Here is a 20486-nt window from a genome sequence, read left to right on the forward strand (position 1 = left end):
CTACATGTAACTGATAATTTAAAAACACAAACATCTATATTTGAATATAGTCGTTTGTGGTTTTAAGTTACCCAGTTACGCTACTTAACTGCATATCTTTAAAAGATACCTAGCTAAGGAGCGTTGTCCTCACTTAAGAATCAGTGTCCCAATCCCCTTCCTTCTTCACCAAAGCTAATACTAAAACCCTGTCAGGCCTTACTCTTCTAACCCCTTCTAACTTCCCAACACACACACCCACACACACACCCCTTTTTAAAGATTTAAGTTGTGCCGGCATTTAATCCAAATCCCGATTTTTACATAAATATAGGATCTGGCCGCTTTCTCCTCTTCCCAACCCCTGCACAAGGATAAATCAGGCCATCTGCACCCCCCCCCCTTCCAATCACCTGGACCCTCCCCATCTCACCCCTACCCTTTTATCTGCAATCCGAGAGCAAGGGACCATCTGCCTGCTCTGAGGACCAGCTTTTTTTATTGTAACTTTATCTTTAATTTCTGTATATAACTCCATGTTAAGTGTATCTTTAGAATGTCTGTTTCTTAATTATTCAATATACTTTTTGTATTGTAATTCTTTTAAAAGAATTTAAAATATGCTTTGGAATGGTGTAAATCTTTTATTTCAGAGGTTGAAAAACGGCATCAGAACTCAGTGGGGTATAGCTTATTGTTGATCAAAAAATGGGATATAACTAAAGAATTGTCAAATAAAAAGGAAGACAGCCATGCTGTAATGTTTGTTTTGTTTAAAACTTAGAGTAAAATTGACATATTCAACTATACAGTTCAGCCTTTGAAAAAGAAACAAATCTATAAAACTGCAGTATAATTATTTTATTGGCACTCTCCTAAGTCCTGAACAGAAATGATTCGGAAGCCTCTTTATATTTTTTTGGTTCTTAATGTTATGTGTATTAAGAGAAGATGACGTATGCTTATCTTAAACTGCAGATCGGTTTCAGTGGGAGTGAAGGTAGACGAAGTAGGAATAGGAGATACTCTGGGTCTGACAGTGATTCCATCCCTGAACGGAAACGACCAAAAAAACGGGGAAGACCACGGACAGTCCCACGGGAAAATATTAAAGGCTTTAGCGATGCTGAGATTCGGAGGTCAGAAATTGAATTTGCTATAAGTGCTCAAAACATTGTTCTCTTTAAATCATTGGGCATCACTGTTTATAGCTTTAAGAGTAGCGAAAAAAACAAAGAAGATCGGCAAGTTCTAATAAAAGTCATTTGATACACCGATCTTCTTTGTTTTTTTTCGCTACTCAGCAATATTGGATCTGCTTCCGCTTTGTTTTTTGGGTCTATAGCTTTGAGTACAGAAAATCAAACTTATCTGTTTAAAACTTTAGCAAGCAAAATGCTGATTATAGTATGTTTCTTCATTCTTCTAATGGTTTTAACCATTTGGCTAAATGAAATGATTCACAATTCAGTCAGTTTGTTTGGTCTGTTTTACATAGAGCCTAATTTTCAAAAGCTTTTATGTGCATAAATGGGCTTTTAAAAAATTGCCCCAGTGGTCGAATAATTTTATGCATACTGAAAAGAAGGGTGGGCTGGGGTGCAGAGTTGGGATGGAGATAGCAGTTACATGTAGACTTTATATTTTCAAAAGTGTGCGCTTATGCTGCTCTGATTCCACGCGTATACACTAATTTTCAGAGGACTTTAGCCCTAAGTGCACTATTATAAAATTACCCTCATAAAGTGAAATGTATTGTTTTATTAGCTCTAGATTGCTTATTTTTTTCTCCATTGGCATTTTACTAGGTTCTGTCTTAAGTCTAAGGATGTAAAGCTTTGTCATACTACCTTTATTCAGCTTTTTCTGTTCCATTCTCTGCCAGCAAGTTGATTCCTCAATGAGTCTGTGCTGTAATGAAGAGGACCGAATCTCCTTGCTCCAGCTATAACTTTTATTTGTATGCCTAACACAGCATACAAACTTTTCTATAAATGTAGTTTTTCTGCTAGGAATATCTTTCAAGTTTTTATTAAAATTCTTGAGCAATTGCCTTAAGTTTTATCCTGTTCCTGATAGTTCCTCCAGAGCTATAATACTTATGATTTGAAGTCTACAAGGAATCAATACTGCATAATCAGATACTTTAGGAAGTTATTCAGTCAATCCTAGGATACATTATAACTCTCATTGCTTGGTATTTTTTAGTTTTCTATAGCCCTAAATTACTTCAGGGCTCATGATTTTTTTGTAGACCTCATGTAATATCCATCTTTCCCTACTAATCCTGTGCTTGTTTCATGCTTTCTTGAATACAGTTATTGAGTTTAATCTCCACCTCAGTTAGGAGGGTGCTCCTTACATCCATCATTCTTTCTCTAAAAGAAACACTTCCTTATGTTGATCCTAAATTTTCCCCCTTTTAGCATACACTGATCCTCTGTTTTACAATTCCATTGAAAAATGCGTTCCTCTTGTCCATTTTATATATAGCTGTATATATACAAATTTGAATGTCCTTTTTAATTTGAGGTTGTCTGGCTCTGTTTCAGTAATTACTTTTTTATTTACTTTTTATTCAGTCATTTGTATTCAACCATTCAGTATGGTTTTCATTTTACTCTCCTTTCAGGTTTATCAAGAGTTATAAGAAATTTGGTGGCCCTCTAGAAAGGTAATTTCAATAATCCTATTGGGTAGATTAGACCAGAGGTGATGCATTCCATCCTTCATTGCCACAAACAGATCCAATAATATTTTTATATTTTAATATTTGTTTAGATTTTATTAAAACTTATTTTTCCTCTCATGTAGACAGATGGACTCAGGATCAGTGGGGGTTTATGCTCCCCTGCCAGCAGATGTTGATGGAGCAAGTATACATAACCCTGCAGTGACCCCAGCCTACCAGTATTCTCCATCTCCAGCAGATGGTGGACGTGCATCTCCCTATGGGGATTGCTTTGAACTTTTTGAAAAGAGAAATTTGAAATTCTAAATTCAGGAAGAGAGAGGCCTGGTCTCCTGTGGTAATACCTAAAGGTCCTTCCCCCAGTTGAGACTTCCTGAGGCGATTTCGTGGTCCCTCAGAGGTGTGCCTTGGTCCAGTAGCTGGGTTTCCTGGCGTGGACTTAGCTGCTACTTCAGCTGAAAGGCAGCGGGTGCAGGAGGGGTGCAGGAGGCCGAGTGCGGCGGTGACAGAAGATGCCCGCTCCCCCTGCAGCTGGAAACCATCTCTGTATTCAGCCAGTAAGCGCTGAGCTCAGGTAAGGTTTAAAAAAGAAAAGGAGAAAGTTTTATCTAAATCAGAGACAATTAGAGAGGTTTCAGAACTTCCTTCAGTCTCTGTTCTTGGCAAGCCGTGCTGACATTCGTTCACACTCCCTTTGGGGTTGAAGACTGGTGGGTTGAGTGGCCCCCGGTGGGCTAGGCCTCGCACTTAGGCTTTTTTCTTGCACACTTCTTGGTAGGCCACAGCGGCCGTTTTTGCACGCTCTTATGCATGTTCTGTTGCCCTTTATAGGCCATCAGTGTGCACAGTGTGTTAGTTCTGTGCACGCATTGGTTTTTGGGCACGCTTTTTAGATGCACAAACTTTTTTATGCACTTAACTTGTCGCACAGGGTGTGCGTGCGACTTGCTGCGCTTTCTTCTAGGCGCTTATTTTTTAGGCACATTTCACTTTTGAATGCCAGCTGTTCTGATGCATGATTACTGCAGCAATGGTGCCGGTAAGCAAGAAGCCTAGGCATCTTCCTATTTATGCTGCCTGTCATATTAGGGCTTCTCAGCCTGACCTGACTTCTAACCTGTGTCAGCATTGCTCAGACCCTCAGCAGAGTGGTCTTCCTCGGATTTTGCTAAGTCTGGCTCTTCCCATTCTGATGTTGGATTGGTCACAGTCTTGACTGGGGGGATGCCAGATCTTGGTTCTCTTGATTGGCTCCTCCACTGGTGAGGGCAGTTCTGTGGGACCAGCTCCAGTTCTTGCTGGTCCCACAGAACCAGACACAGTTCAGTGTCACATCTCAAGAAAGAATTGGGCGATATTCCATTTACTTTGGTCTATACCTGGCTGCTTTTTCTTGGGTAGAATTTTTTCAAGGCTTACAAGCCTTTCTTCAGAAGCAGTCCTCCGCTTCCCCCATTTCTGTCCAGTCAGGCTTTCAGCCGGTGGGTCCTTCCTCTTCCACTCCTATGAGCCCCGGCTCCCTGCAGGTGTTCCCGACAGGAATCCGGATGGAACTGATGATGAGGTTGATCCGGATTCCCTGGAAGATGGGGAAATGCCTCCAGGGCTGGAACCATATCGAACCATGTTGTGGTTCTTTCATAGAGATGAACTGCCGGCCCTGATTTCCCAGACTTTGAAATAGCTGGGTGTTCCTGGTTCAGTTGCTATGTCAGAGCCAAGGAAGAATCCCATTTTGGTTTCCTTATGTAAAGCCTCTTGTTTTTTCCTGGTGCTGGATGCCATCCCAGAATTGATTGATCTGGAATGGGATGCCCCAGAGACAAATTTTAAAGGGGGTTGGACATTGGAAGGCCTGTACCCTCTGGATCCAGCTGTGAGAGAGCATTTGCATTTTCCCCAAAGTGGATGCTGTAGTGGCAAGATCTTGCCTGCTTATCTCTCAGGAGGTTAATGAGTCTGGAGGGAGCGGTTATGGAGTCTGCTGCCGCCTTTTCAGCAGACGCAGGCTGTGATTTGGTCCAGAGGAGTGGCTTTGGTGATAGCGACCAGACATCAACTGTTGTTGTGAAATCGGTCAGCTGACACAGCTTCCAAAGCCAGTCTTACCAAGATGCCCTTTGAAGGCTCGCTCTAGTTTAGGAGCGAGTTGGAGAAACTGGCCAGTAAGTGGGGCGAGTCTCCGGTGCCTCAGTTGCGGAGGATAAGAAACAGTTACAGTGCCCCTTTGGTTTGAGGGGTCATTTCCGGGGTTCCAGGCATTTTTGGTCCTTCAGAGGAATAACCTTTCAACGGACTCGGCCTTTCGGTAGGTCTCAGTCCTTTCGTCCCCAGCAGCCCAAGAGAGGAGCAGGCTTGGGTGGAGGACCTTCCCGAGCTTACCAATGAAGGTTTGCTGACCCACCTTCCAGAACAGGAAATAGGGGGACCTCTCTCTCTCTCTCTTTTATTGGTGGTCAAGATCACATCGGATCAGTGGGTCCTGGAGGTGATGCGCAAAGGTTATGCACTAGAATTTTGCAGTATTCCTCAGGATGTGTTCATGGTGTCCCCTTGCCACTCCTCACAGAAGAAGCAGGCAGTGGAGTTCAAGCTTCAAAGGCTCCTCAGACTGATGGCTGTGGTTCCGGTGTCACATCTCAAGAAAGTATTGGGCGATATTCCATTTACTTTGTCGTGCCCAAGAAGGATGGCTCTTTTCATCCCATCTTGGAGCTCAAGAGAGTCAACTGTTACTTGAAGGTGACTCATTTTTTAATGGAAACCTTATGCTCTGTAATAATGGTGGTGCAGTCGCGGGAATTTCTGACCTCCTTGGATCTGTCAAAGGCTTACCGTCATATGCCCATCCAATTGAAACATCAACGCTTTCTATGCTTTGCAGTGTTGGTGCACCATTATCAGTTTCGGACACTGCCTTTTGGTCTCACCATTGCTCCCAGAACATTTTTCCAGATTATGGTGGTGGTAGTGGTGGCCTGTAAAAATAAGGAATCCTGGTCTTTGGATGACTGGCTGATTCGAACCAAGTCTCAGGAAAAGAGCCACCCGGTGACACACAAGGTGATCTCCTTATTGCAGGAGCTTGGTTGTGTGGTAAACCTGAAAAAGAGCAATCTTCAACCATCCCAGTTGGAGTATATGGGGGTCCGGTTCAACAAGGTACAGGACAGTTTTCCTACTGGAAGTTCGGATCCAGAGATAGATGTCTCAAGTGCAAAAGTTGATGAACATTGTACGCCCGACAGTGTGGTCCTACCTACAAGTACTCACTTTGATGGCAGATACCCTGGAAGTGGTGCCCTGGGCAAGGGCGCATATCTGTCCTCTGCGCTGTCTACTATCTCATTGGAACCTGCAGTCTCATGATTATGATGTTCGGCTCCACTTGTTGATGGAAATCTGCTCCCGTCTCCAGTGGTGATTGAAGGAGAATCAGCTGAGAGAGAGAATTCCCTTGTCCTCTCTAGCCTGGTTGGTACTCACGACAGATGTGAGTCTCCATGGTTGGGGGAGCTCACTATCTGGAGTTAATGGCCCAAGGGTGCAAGAATGCCGAAGAGTCCTGCTGGAACATCAGTCATCTGGAGGCCTGAGCAGTACGGCTGGCATGCTTGCAGTTCAACCACAGGCTGCAGAATCTAGTGGTTTGCGTAATGTCGGACAAAGTGATGGTGGTGGCCTATATGGGAGGAACCAAGAGCCAGCAAGTGTAACAAGAAATAGACTAGCTGATGGAATGAGCGGAAGGTCATCTGCAGATGATCTTGGCCTCTCACATGCAGGAAAAGACAACAAAAGAGTGGACTTTCTCAGCAGGAAGAATCTAGATCCAGGATAGTGGGTGTTGTCAGCAGAGGCATTTCAGCTGATTGTGGATCGCTGGGGCCTGCCATTCTTAGACCTGTTAGCGACTTCTTGAAATGCGAATATTCCTTGCTTCTACAGTCACAGGAGAGATCCGTGGTCCCTGGGAATAGCCGCTTTCGTACAGTCTGGCTGGAAGATAGATTGTTTTATGCCTTTCCTCCGTGGCCCATGTTGGGCAGGATAATTTGCAAGATCGAAAGCCACAGAAGGCTGGTACTCCTGTTGGCGCCGGACTGGCCCAGGTGTCCATGGTACGCGGATTTGTGGCGACTCCTGGTGGAGTCACCCCTTCGTTTTCCACCGCACATCGATTTGCTTCAGCAGGGACCGGTTCTTCACAAGGAAGCAAATTGATTCTGTCTTACTGTTTGGTCTTTGAGAGGGCTTGCCTCTTAATGTGTGGTTATTTCTCTGCGGTGATTACCATTTTACTCCGTGCTCACAAGTTCTCCACTTCCTTGACTCATGTGCAGGTTTGGAGAATTTTTGAGGCCTGGTGTGAGGAGCGGGGTATTCTCCCTCATTCAGTTAAGATCTCATTCTGGATTTTTTGCAAGATGGATTGAATAAAGTCTTGGCCCTTAATTCCTTGAAGGTGCACATTGCAGCCCTTGCCTGTAACAGAGGTTTGGTGAATGGTGTTTCCTTGTCTTCTCATCCTTATGTGGCCCATTTTTTGAAGGGAGTGATGTGGCCCATTTTTTGAAGGGAGTGGTAACCTCAAGAATGCTTCCTTGAGGTTACCAGTTCTATTGTGGCGTCTTAATTTGGTGCTGGACTTTTTGGAGGGCCCTATGTTCCGACCACAGCGTAGCCTTTCCTTACAGTTGTTGACATTGAAGACTGTGTTCCTGGTGACTATATGTTCTGCACATCAGATTTTTGAGCTTCAGGCATTGTCTTGTCGGTAGCCGTTCCTTCGGGTGACTCCAGGGGTGTTACAGCTGCATATTCTTCCATTCTTCTTGCCCAAGATAGTCTCGGACTTTCATTTGAATCAGTTGATCTCCTTGCCATCTCTGAATAAGGTCAGGGATGCAGAGGAGTTTTGCCTTTTGTGCTCCTTGGATGTTAAGCATCTTGTTGTGTGGTATCAGGTGGTCTCTGAGTCTTTTCAAAAGACAGATCGCCTGTTTGTTCTCCATGGCGGGAGTAAGCAGGGCACTCCGGCTTCATGGGCTAGCATAGCTCGTTAGATTAAGGAGGTGGTCATGGCCACGTTTGTGGATGCTGGAAAGCTGTTACCTACTCACGTTAGGGCTCATTCCATTTGGGCTCAGGCAGCGTCATGGGTGGAGGTTAGTCTATTGTCTCCCGTTGATATCTACCGAGTTGCAATGTGGTCCTCCTTACACTCTTTTTCCAGGTTTTATTATCTGGATGTGCAGGCCCAGGAGGATGCAGCCTTTGCATGTGCGGTGTTGCCTGGACCACCCACTCTGTTGGGGAGTATCTTTGCTCCATCCCACTGGTTCTGAGTCCATCTGTCTATATGCTAGGAAATGGAGAAATTACTTACCTGATAATTTCATTTTCCTTAGTGTAGACAGGTAGACTCAGCTTCCCACCCTCGGCTTCTGCATGAGTGTGTCAATAATCCTCCTGTGGGGCTATGGGTCCCAAGGGATTATTGGTAAGTGTTCATCCAGTCACTAGCTTGGGGTACCTAGAATTTTATCTGAGTTCAGTGTTCATGGTTGGTTGAATACAGTTATAGTTACCTGTTTTTAATCATGTTTATAATCACATTTTTTGCTAGTCTTTCCACAATTGCTTTTGAAGAGAATACTGGCAGGCTAAGGTCACTGCAGGGTTATGTATACTGTGATGTCAGCTTGCTCCATCTCTATCTGCTGGCATGGGAGCATAAACCTCCACTGGTCCTGTCTACACTAAAGGAAACAAAATTATCAGGTAGGTAATTTCTCAAAACCACTTCATCACACTAGAAAATGTTTGAAGGGAAAATGTAATTTATGAGATATAATTGCATCCATTTGATCTAAGAATAGATTAATTTCTATAGTTTAACCTGGGAAAACTGATCTTTTTTTGGCATTTAAGGACTGGCCTTTGTCATGCCTGGGTAACACTATGTATTTGTATTTGGTAAGTGTAGAAAACACATTTTAACTTTCTTGTCTCCTAAATATTTCTTTCTGAAAATTTACAGATGGTCAAGTCCTTGATTGTTTTCACATTTTGTTATAGGTTAGATGCTATAGCTCGAGATTCCGAATTAGTTGATAAATCAGAGACTGACCTCAGACGTCTAGGTGAGCTCGTGCACAATGGCTGCATTAAAGCTTTAAAAGATAGCTCCTCAGGACCAGAAAGAGCAGGTAGGTTACAACAATAGTACATGTAGTTTGTGGGAGAGATGGGCAGATCTCATTTTTATGATGAAATGATTGTTGTTTCATGTTGACATGCTCATGACTTCTGCAGCCCTTCATATAAAGACATGGTGTGTCACACTTGTAATTATGGTGCTATGAACTAGATATAACCTTTTCACCTCCCTCCTTCTTTTGCACCCTTCATCCTTTTTTTTAAGTTTTTATTGGAAATTGCAAGTATCAACAGCACAAGTTAATTAGAAGAAAAAACAGAACAGAAAGAAAAAATAATTTCTTTCCAGGAAACATCTGTATTAACAATACAGGTCTTTTATAAAAACCTTTGTGCTTGAACAATGAAGAAACAGGAGAAGGATAACAAATATTCAGTATATATGTCACTTGGCATTGCCCATATTATTACAGGATGTATAAAAAGTGAACCATTAAAAAAACAAAAAAGGGTCCAATTATGTTATAGTTTTTAATAAAGATACCATTTATGTAAGAAAGGGGCTCATATTTTAGACATGTTGTGGTAGAAGTCCCAGAATTGATAAGTAGCAATTTCCATTGTATAAACTTGCCAAAGCAAGTGAATCCATGCACTCACAGAGGGGGAGGAGGTTGATCTCCAATAACTTGCAATGTTACATCGAGTGACTACTAATAGGAGGTTAATTAGACTTATTCCACCTTTGTTAGCAGGACAAATAATTTTTAAGGGTGAAGGTGGTGGTTTCATATACTTAAAAGCACTAACCATCCAGGCAATGCCGCTCTTAATTTTAATCATCAACACACCAACCCCCTCCCATTTGTTTTTTTTCTTTTTATTGTGCCAATTGCTTAGAAGTTTAATAAATTGTAGTGTCCTTTTAATCCACTTCTTTTTGTGCTTTATTGAGCCAAACACTGCTTCTTTTATTTCAATGACCACCGCCACCAATACTTAGCTTAAGGATCCTAGCGTCTCTTTGTATCAGTTCATTCATCTGTTTACCCGACTTCTACAAGTTTCGAATCCAGTTCTTTTTCAAGGGTTGTCCTATTAGTACAAAGAACTGTTCCTTATGCTGGAATCAACTTCCCTCTAAAATGACATGGGTGCTCAGTCGCCTCCTCTCCAGCATACTAATGGCGGTCTAACGCACAATGTTTTGCTATTAAGTTTTTTAATTCACCTGGGTTTCCAAGAAGAACCAATCAGCGAATCCCTCATATTAGGGACATCCAATCAACTTGCTCATTTAACCCACCGGGCTGTTCAGTTCTTAGCTTATGTATCCAAAATTGCTCACGAACATTTAATTTCCTTATGTGTAGCAGATGGACTCAGGACCAATAAGTATAGTGTACTCCTGATAGCAGTTGGAGACGGATCAGATTTCAATCTGACGTCAGCCCTAGTACATATACCCCTGCAGGAAGTGCAGCTCTTCAATATTTTCCGTCTCCAAAGCAGTTCGGGACTCTGTGCACGTTAGCACAGCGTTAGAGTAAATTTTACAAAGAAAACCCAAAACAAGATGAAATCTTACCTCTACAGACGAGCCCCACTCTCCTGCGGTGACACCCATTGGGTCCCTCCCCCAGTTGAGAATTCCCAAAGTGATTTCCGCGATCCCTCGGAGGTAAGCCTCGGTCCGGCGGCAGACCCTCGGCAGGGACTTAGCCCTCGACATCGGGTGAGGCTGAGAGACAGCGGGTACCACTTCGAGCGTGGCAGTGAAGGTATTTTCCCTCTCCACCCGCAGCTGGAGACCGCCCGGAACGAGACCGGGAAGCGCCGAGACACGGTAAGGTAGAAATCTATTTAAAAGTCTCCAGTCTCCGAAGCTCGAGGAGTTGCACAGGTCGCCAGCCGGGACCAGTGCCACCGGGTTGATCTGCCCTATCAGGGCTAGACCCCAGTCAGATCCAAGGGTCCTCCTACGTGGAGACCCTCCGAGGTGGTCGCCATAATGTCCACGTGGTCGCTGTCACCATTTTAATCTGTTCGCCGCCCTGTCTGCCATTCCGACCCGTGCGCACAGAGGCGAGCCGTGTGCACATTGTCGCGCGCATAAATACCTTATGCGCACGTCGTCGCTCGCCCAAGTACTCTGCGCACAAGTGTACCGGGCGCATACCTTCGATCTGGGCGCACAACAACGCGCCCACCTCCCTGAGCGCGTACCAATCCTACGCGCACAACTTCAACGCACCGGAGCGCATAACTGTATTTTACGCGCACAAAGCCATGGCACCAACGGAAAAGAAGCTCAAGGCTCAGAGCCTCGGCCCAGCATGCCACATTAGAGCTGCAAAGCATGAGGAGGCCTCTGCCCTGTGTATACAGGGCGAGGAGGCCCTGGGGGATCCAGCCCATGGCCCTTCCCAGCCAGTACCGGGTTCCAGTTCCTCAAACAGTACGCCGGACCTAGCGTCTCCCAACGGGACCCTCCCTCAAAAGGAGCTCCCCAGAGACACAGCGCCTCTTAATTTAGACCCAGCATCTATCTCCTGGGGGGAATTCTTCAAAGGCCTGCATACCTTCGTCCACATGCAACCGGAGCCTCCGATAATATGGCCACAACCTCCTCCAGAGGATCTCAACATCCCAGGACCCTCTATGTCCAGGGAAGTGATTCCACCGCCCAGACGCCCCACCTTCGGGGACATGGACAACTTAGATGAGGAATCAGAACCCCTGGAGGAAGGGGAACTCCCTCCGGGGACAGAGCCCCACCGAACCGTGAGGTGCTTCTTCACCAAGGCCGAGCTTCCAGACCTGGTCACACACAGCTTGAAAGAGCTTGCTATCCTGGGCACAAGTGCCTCGGGGGAACCTAAGACGAATCCCCTACTAGAGGGACTCCGTCAGACCTCCCGCCATTTCCCACTATTACAAGCCGTCCAGCAACTAATTGACCTGGAATGGGATGCCTAGAGGCGCAGTCCATATGTATTCCACGCATTAAGAAAGGTGGAAGGAAGGCAAAACGATTACCGTCATGGTTAAAAGGTGAGGTGAAAGAGGCTATTTTAGCCAAAAAATCATCCTTCAAAAATTGGAAGAAAGATCCATCTGAAGAAAATAGGATAAAACATAAGCATTGTCAAGTTAAGTGTAAAACATTGATAAAACAAGCGAAGAGAGAATTTGAAATGAAGTTGGCCATAGAGGCAAAAACTCATAATAAAAACTTTTTAAAATATATCCAAAGCAAGAAACCTGTGAGGGAGTCGGTTGGACCATTAGATGACCGAGGGGTTAAAGGGGCTCTTAGGGACGATAAGGCCATTGCAGAAAGACTAAATGAATTCTTTGCTTCCGTGTTTACTAGTGAGGATGTTGGGGAGATACCAGTTCCGGAGTTGGTTTTCAGGGGTGATGAGTCAGACGAACTGAACGAAATCACTGTCAACCTGGAAGATGTAGTAGGCCAGATTGACAAACTAAAGAGTAGCAAGGCACCTGGACCGGATGGTATGCATCCCAGGGTACTAAAGGAACTCAAAAATGAAATTTCTGACCTATTAGTTAAAATTTGTAACCTATCATTAAAATCATCCATTGTACCTGAAGACTGGAGGGTGGCCAATGTAACCCCAATATTTAAAAAAGGCTCCAGGGGTGATCCGGGTAACTATAGACCAGTGAGCCTAACTTCAGTGCCGGGAAAAATAGTGGAAACTATCCTCAAGATCAAAATTGTAGAGCATATAGAAAGACATGATTTAATGGGACACAGTCAACATGGATTTACCCAAGGGAAGTCTTGCCTAACAAACTTGCTTCATTTTTTTGAAGGGGTTAATAAACATGTGGATAAAGGTGAACCGGTAGATGTAGTGTATTTGGATTTTCAGAAGGCGTTTGACAAAGTCCCTCATGAGAGGCTTCTACGAAAACTAAAAAGTCATGGGATAGGAGGCGATGTCCTTTCGTGGATTACAAACTGGTTAAAAGACAGGAAACAGAGAGTAGGACTAAATGGTCAATTTTCTCAGTGGAAAAGGGTAAACAGTGGAGTGCCTCAGGGATCTGTACTTGGACCGGTGCTTTTCAATATATATATCAATGATCTGGAAAGGAATACGATGAGTGACGTTATCAAATTTGTGGATGATACAAAATTATTCAGAGTAGTTAAATCACAAGCAGACTGTGATACATTACAGGAGGACCTTGCAAGACTGGAAGATTGGGCATCCAAATGGCAGAAGAAATTTAATGTGGACAAGTGCAAGGTGTTGCATATAGGGAAAAATATCCCTAGCTGTAGTTACACGATGTTAGGTTCCATATTAGGAGCTACCACCCAAGAAAGAGATCTAGGCGTCATAGTAGATAATACATTGAAATCGTCAGCTCAGTGTGCTGCAGCAGTCAAAAAAGCAAATAAAATGTTAGGAATTATTAGGAAGGGAATGGTTAATAAAACGGAAAATGTCATAATGCCTCTATATCGCTCCATGGTGAGACCACACCTTGAATACTGTGTACAATTCTGGTCGCCGTATCTCAAAAAAGATATAGTTGCAATGGAGAAGGTACAGAGAAGGGCAACCAAAATGATAAAGGGGATGGAACAGCTCCCCTATGAGGAAAGGCTGAAGAGGTTAGGGCTGTTCAGCTTGGAGAAGAGACGGCTGAGGGGGGATATCATAGAGGTCTTTAAGATCATGAGAGGTCTTGAACGAGTAGATGTGACTCGGTTATTTACACTTTCAAATAATAGAAGGACTAGGGGGCATTCCATGAAGTTAGCAAGTAGCACATTTAAGACTAATCGGAGAAAATTCTTTTTCACTCAACGCACAATAAATCTCTGGAATTTGTTGCCAGAGGATGTGGTTAGTGCAGTTAGTGTAGCTGGGTTCAAAAAAGGTTTGGATAAGTTCTTGGAAGAGAAGTCCATTAACTGCTATTAATCAAGTTTACTTAGGGAATAGTCACTGCTATTAATTGCATCAGTAGCATGGGAACTTCTAGGTGTTTGGGTAATTGCCAGGTTCTTGTGGCCTGGTTTGGCCTCTGTTGGAAACAGGATGCTGGGCTTGATGGACCCTTGGTCTGACCCAGCATGGCAATTTCTTATGTTCTTATGTTCTTATGCCCCGGAGAGTATGTTCAAAGTGGGGCGTGCTCTGGCAGCCATGTACCCTCTGGACCCAGCTGCCAAAGACTTCCTGGCATGTCCAAAATTGGATGCCATGGGCTGCGCGGTTTCGAAGTGCACTACTATCCCAGTGGAGGGAGGAGCAGGACTCAAAGATACTCAAGACAGACGTCTGAAATCCATCCTCAAACAGTCCTTTGACGTCTCCGCTATGTCTCTACAGATCGCGGCCTGCTATGCCGACAGCACTCCTGGGGAAGCCCTGGAACCAGCAGTATCATTCCTCACGGATGCTGCTTCTGATCTGGTGTGTATAGCAGCTAGAGGAGTGTCATCAGCTGTGGCAGCCAGAAGACAACTCTGGCTCCGAAGCTGGTCAGCCGACGCATCTTACAAAATGAGACTCACAAGGATGCCCTTCAAGGGAACCCTCCTGTTCAGAAGCAAACTAGAGAAACTAGCCAACAAATGGGGCGAATCCCCACTGCCGCGGCTACCGGAGGACAGGAATAAGAGAAACCAGCGACCCTTCCCCCCGAACTTCCAGGGGCAGAGGATCACAGCGCTTCAACCCATACAGAAGCACATATCAAGCGTCTCTCCCCGCAGGCAGGAGCCAGTCCTTTCGGAACAAGCACAACAAAAGGGGAGCCTGCTCGGGTCCAGGCCCCAGCCGCACCCCACAATGAAAATCAGCTGACCCATCCAAAGGAAGAATCCATAGGGGGCAGACTTTCCCTATTCTACCAAAGATGGGTCGAGATAACTTCGGACAAGTGGGTCCTATCCATCATTCGAGAGGGATATTACCTGGATTTCCACCACCTCTCTCCGGACATGTTTGTGGAATCCCCCTGCCATGACCCTTCCAAGAGGATGGCAGTGGAAGCCACACTGACCAGATTGCTAGCCTTAGAGGCTATAACACTGGTGCCTCCACAACAAATAAATACTGGACATTATTCCATCTATTTTATCGTTCCCAAGAAAGAAGGAATGTTCAGGCCCATCCTGGACCTCAAGGCGGTCAACCGTCGTCTGAAGATTCCTCGCTTCCGCGTGGAAACCCTACACTCAGTAATAAGGGCGATACAACGGAGAGTTCCTTACATCCCTGGATCTGTCTGAAGCCTACCTACACATTCCGATCCATCAGGAGCATCAGCGTTTTCTGCGCTTCACGATCCTGGACCATCACTACCAGTTCCGGGCTCTACCATTCGGGTTAGCCACAGCTCCCCGGACGTTCACCAAGATCATAGTGGTGGTGGCGGCAGCAACACTGAAGAAGGAAGGAATCCGTGTACACCCTTATCTAGACGATTGGCTGAACAGGGCGAAATCCCCAGAGGAAAGCCACCAGGCGACCAACACAGTCAAAACTCTACTGGAGAGCCTCGGGTGGGTGGTCAACACAAACAAGAGCTGTTTGCAGCATTCCCAATCACTAGAATACTTGGAAGTCCGTGTCGACACCAAACAAGACAAGGTCATCCTGACACCGACAAGGAGATCAAAACTGATGACCCAGTTATGAACCCTGTTGAGCGAACTTCGCCCCACGGCATGGGACTACCAACAAGTCCTCGGCCTCATGGCATCCACACTGGAAGTAGTGCCATGGGCAAGAGCTAACATAGAAACATAGAAATGACGGCAGAAGAAGACAATTCGGCCCATCCAGTCTGCCCAGCAAGCTTCACACTTCTTTCCTTTCATACTTATCTGTTTCTCTTGGCTATTAGCAACCCTTGGTTCTATTTCCCTTTCACCCCCACCATTAATGCAGAGAGCAGTGATGGAGCTGCATCCAAGTGAAATATCAAGCTTGATTAGTTAGGGGTAGTAACCGCCGCAACAAGCAAGCTACACCCATACTTATTTGTTTACCCAGACTATGTTATTCAGCCCTTATTGGTTGTTTTTCTTCTCCCCTGCCGTTGAAGCAGAGAGCTATGCTGGATATGCGTGAGCTATTAGTTTTACTTCTCCCCTGCCGTTGAAGCAGAGAGCTATGCTGGATATGCGTGAAGTATTAGTTTTTCTTCTCCCCTGCTGTTGAAGCAGAGAGCTATGCTGGATATGCATTGAAAGTGAAGTATGCATTGAAAGCCACATTAACTATCAACAAATATTGAATAAGCCTAATAATTGGTAATACTTATAGCCTATGAACTCTCCCCTACAGCGCTCACTACTATCACGATGGAATCCACTGTCCCAGAACTACACCGTACGTTTTCAGCTCCCGGACAAAGTTCGGACCCAACTATGATGGTGACTACAAGAAGGCCATCTGAGCCAGGGAATGAGACTATCCTCACCAACCTGGATCCTGCTCACCACGGATGCCAGCCTATGAGGATGGGGAGCACACTGCCAGGAGCTAACTGCCCAAGGGCAATGGAACAAAGAAGAGTCGGGATGGAACATCAATCGCCTAGAAGCCCGGGCAGTCAGACTAGCCTGCCTACGGTTCGATCACAGACTCCGAGACAAATCGGTCAGAGTAATGTCGGACAACGCCACAACAGTGGCCTACATCAACCGTCAGGGAGGAACCAAAAGCCAACAAGTGACTCTGGAAATAGACCCCCTAATGTCATGGGCGGAAGTGAATCTTCAAGAGATCTCAGCCGTCCACATCGCGGGGAAAGACAACGTCGCTGCAGATTACCTCAGCAGATAGTCTAGACCCAGGAGAATGGAGGCTGTTGACCACAGCATTCCAATTGATAGTAAACCGTTGGGGAACACCAACCATGGACCTCCTGGCAAACCGGTCCAACGCCCAAGTGCCCATCTTCTTCAGCCACAGGCGGGAACCCCAGTCCCAGGGATTAGATATCTTGGTACAGACCTGGCCACAGGAGACTCTGTTATACGCCTTCCCGCCGGGGCCCCTATTGGGCGCAATCATCCACAAGATAGAACACCACAGGGGACCAGTACTTCTAGTGGCCCCGGACTGGCCAAGAAGACCGTGGTACGCAGACATGCAAAGACTGCTGACAGGGAGCCCCCTCCCACTACCTCCACACAGAGACCTGCTCCAACAGGGACCGATCCTCCACGAGGATCCAGCTTGATTCTCTCTTACAGTCTGGCCATTGAAGGGACTCGCCTGAGGAAGAGCGGATACTCAGGGGCAGTAATTGACACCCTTCTCCAAGCACGCAAGTTCTCACATCCCTAACATACATAAGGATTTGGAGAGAATTCGAAGCCTGGTGCGAGAACTGCGACATCATGCCCACTCAGTCAAAATTCCTGTGATTTTGGAATTCCTGCAAAACGGACTACAGAAGGGATTGTCTCTCAACTCCATCAAGGTACAGGTGGCCACATTGTCATGCTACGGAACCAAGAGCGAGAGCGGCAGTATAGCCTCTCACCCGGATGTCTCCCGCTTTCTGAAAGGAGACAAGCAGATCTGACCATCACTAAAGTGGTCGGTGCTTCTTTGGAACCTCAACCTGGTCCTAGATTTCTTAGCAGGAACCTCCTTCAGACCTCTCTGTGGCCTTCCTCTCCGACTGCTAACATTGAAGACAGCCTTCCTGCTGGCAGTCTGTTCAGCCTGTCGTATATCCGAGCTACAAGCACTGTCCTGCCAGGAACTGTTCCTCAGACGCACCCCGGGAACCATCCAGTTACGCACAGTCCCGTCGTTCTTCCCCAAAGTGTTGTCTCACTTCCATCTCAACCAAACCATCTCGCTACCATCGCCAAATGAGCATAAGAATTCGGAAGAGGCTCGCAGTCTCTGCCATCTCAACGTCGGCAGACTCCTAGTCCGATACCTGGAAAGGTCGGAATCCGTACGAAAGATGACCCATCTATTCATCCTTAACAGCGGGAAGAAGCAAGGGGAAGCGGCCTCACAAGCAACCATAGCCCGCTGGATCAAAGAAGTTATCAAGGCGGCCTACATAGAAGCAGGCAAGCCACCGCCTTTACAAGTCAAGGCCCATTCCACTAGAGCCCAGGCAGTGTCCTGGGCGGAAACCAAGATGTTGTCACCCGCCGAGATCTGACGGGTGGCGAATTGGTCCTCCATCCACACCTTCTCCAGGTTTTACCGCTTGGATGTTCAGGCTCGAGAGGACATAGCATTTGCAAGGGCAGTACTAAGTGGGTCATGGGCAGCCTCCCACCCGGTTCTGGAGTAGTTTTTTTACATCCCATTGGTCCTGAGTCCATCTGCTACATGCTAGGAAATGGAGAAATTACTTACCTGATAATTTCGTTTTCCTTAGTGTAGACAGATGGACTCAGCATCCCACCCATGGCTGCTGTTATTCATGGAATCCTCGAGTGACATCACCGACAGCGAATGATTCACAGGTAAGCCATGCCTACCGGGTGTCGACGTTTCTTGGTTGAGGGCACTGGCGGTCTCCAGCTATAACCAATTCAACCAGTTCAAATTAATTAAATTAACCAAATTATAAAGTTAATCAAGTTATCCAAGTTATAAAGTTAATCAAGTTATTCAAATTATTCAGTCATACTGAATACTGAAGAGCTGCACTTCCTGCAGGGGTATATGTACTAGGGCTGACTTCAGATTGAAATCTGATCCATCTCCAACTGCTATCAGAAGTACACTATACCCATTGGTCCTGAGTCCATCTGTCTACACTAAGGAAAACAAAATTATCAGGTAAGTAATTTCTCCATTTCACTATCAGATCTCCCGTTGTCACATTTACCTTTTCTATCACTGTCTATTTCAACTGCTCAAAAGTATGTTGATAATCCTCACAATGCGCCACTAAGGGAGCCGAAAGGTTAGAAGTGTTTAACCGCGACTGATGTTCCATGATACGCAACTTCACCATTTTGCTCGTCCGGCCCACGCACACTTTTAGACATGGACAAGATATCACATAAATCACTGCAGATGTCAAGCAGTCAGTATCGTTCTTCCTGTGAACAATATATCCAGTAACTGGATTGATCCAAGTAGACCCATTTAATTGTGTACTCGCAAATGGAGCACCGGCCGCATTGGCTATGTGCTCCCTCACAAGTGGGAGTCCAATCCTTCAATTGTGAATGAACCAAGAAATCCCTGATATTACAACCTCTTCTGGTCGCTATCAGAGGTGCTTCCCGGAACACATCATATAAGGCCAATATATTTATTTATTTATTTAACACTTTTTTTTTATACCGACCTTCATAGTAATAACCATATCGGATCGGTTTACATAAAACAAGGGTATAACTGAAGCAATAAATAAAAGTAATTAACAAGAGAAGTGAATAAGGCAAAGTTACATTTAACAAGGAGTAAAAAACTTGGGAAGCTTAAAAGCTGGAAGAAAGGTAAAGGCAGAAGGTAATTAAAAAAAAAAAAACATAATACAAAAAGGAATTTGGGTTAGAGCATAAGATGCTTTAACCAGTGAGTGCCAGAGTCAATATATGCCAATGTTTCTTTATAGAAGCAATCACCGATCCAGTGGGTGTACTGTGTGGCAAAACACATACCATCCGATAGCCTTCTTTATGGGTTTTATAGTGTAATAAAGAATTCGATCACTGTACTTGGCTCCCTTATATGCGTGGCCAGTGGCCTTCCTAGGATAGCCTCTAGATCGAAATCTTTGGCTCAACACTTCCGCTGTTTTTCAAACTCTGTGTTGGTAGAACAAATGCGCCGTATCCAAAAAAAATTGGGACACTGGTAATCCTTTTTTAAAAGATGTAGAATGATGGCTTTCATATCTTAATAAATTGTTCTTGTTCATCTTCTTTCTATTCATCATGGTCGTAAGTCTGTTGTTAAACACTGTAACCTGCACATCCAAGTATGCTATCTGTTGCCTACTATATTGATAGGTAAATTTGAGATGGGTGTCCAACGAATTAATCCATGACATAAAACACTGCAAGTTCTCCTCCGATCCCTTCCAAATCAGGAACACATAGTCTATATATCTGTACCATTGAACTATATATCCCATCCATTCCAATGTATAAATGAATGTCTGTTCGAAATTTGCTATGTTCAGATTGGCCAGTGAAGGCACTAGCGACAACCCCATGGGAATCCCATGGTCCTGATGATATATGTTATCTTTAAACTTGAAATTGTTGAACACCACCACTTCTGTTAACAATATGATAAAATCTTTCGAAAGATTCCCATGGGGTCATCGCTAGCGCCTTCAGTGGCCAATCTGTAAGTAGCAAATTTCGAACAGACATTCATTTATACATGTTTGTTGATGGAATATTTGAAATTATGTTTGTGCCAATTGTGTTGAAATTTAAGTATTATTGTAAGGTTGGGTTTCCCTATTTTCAATATTATGATATAAAAGAGAGCAAAGAAAAGAATAAACATAAGAGTAGATTATAAACAAAAGTGTAAAACAAACTAGGACCAGTACCACTGGAAGTAAAGGAATAATGAATACACTCAAAAATGTAAGTTTAAACAGAACCTTGGAATCTGGTGGGTAATATCTGAAGATAGGTATTCCT

At 44.9% G+C, this 20486-nt stretch overlaps 1 protein-coding gene across 2 annotated transcripts in view; it reads left to right on the forward strand.

The window, feature by feature from the left end:
- Positions 1–20486, forward strand: part of CHD1 (chromodomain helicase DNA binding protein 1) — a 330081-nt gene that overhangs the window by 237640 nt on the left and 71955 nt on the right. For both annotated transcript variants that reach the window (XM_029572713.1, XM_029572721.1), the window contains exons 24-26: positions 958–1118; positions 2612–2653; positions 8753–8883. In XM_029572713.1, coding sequence (XP_029428573.1) covers positions 958–1118; positions 2612–2653; positions 8753–8883 — 334 coding nt within the window. The remainder of the gene's footprint in view (positions 1–957; positions 1119–2611; positions 2654–8752; positions 8884–20486) is intronic.

This window comes from Rhinatrema bivittatum, chromosome 1 (assembly GCF_901001135.1).
Source record: "Rhinatrema bivittatum chromosome 1, aRhiBiv1.1, whole genome shotgun sequence".
In the NCBI taxonomy this organism is placed as follows: domain Eukaryota; kingdom Metazoa; phylum Chordata; class Amphibia; order Gymnophiona; family Rhinatrematidae; genus Rhinatrema; species Rhinatrema bivittatum.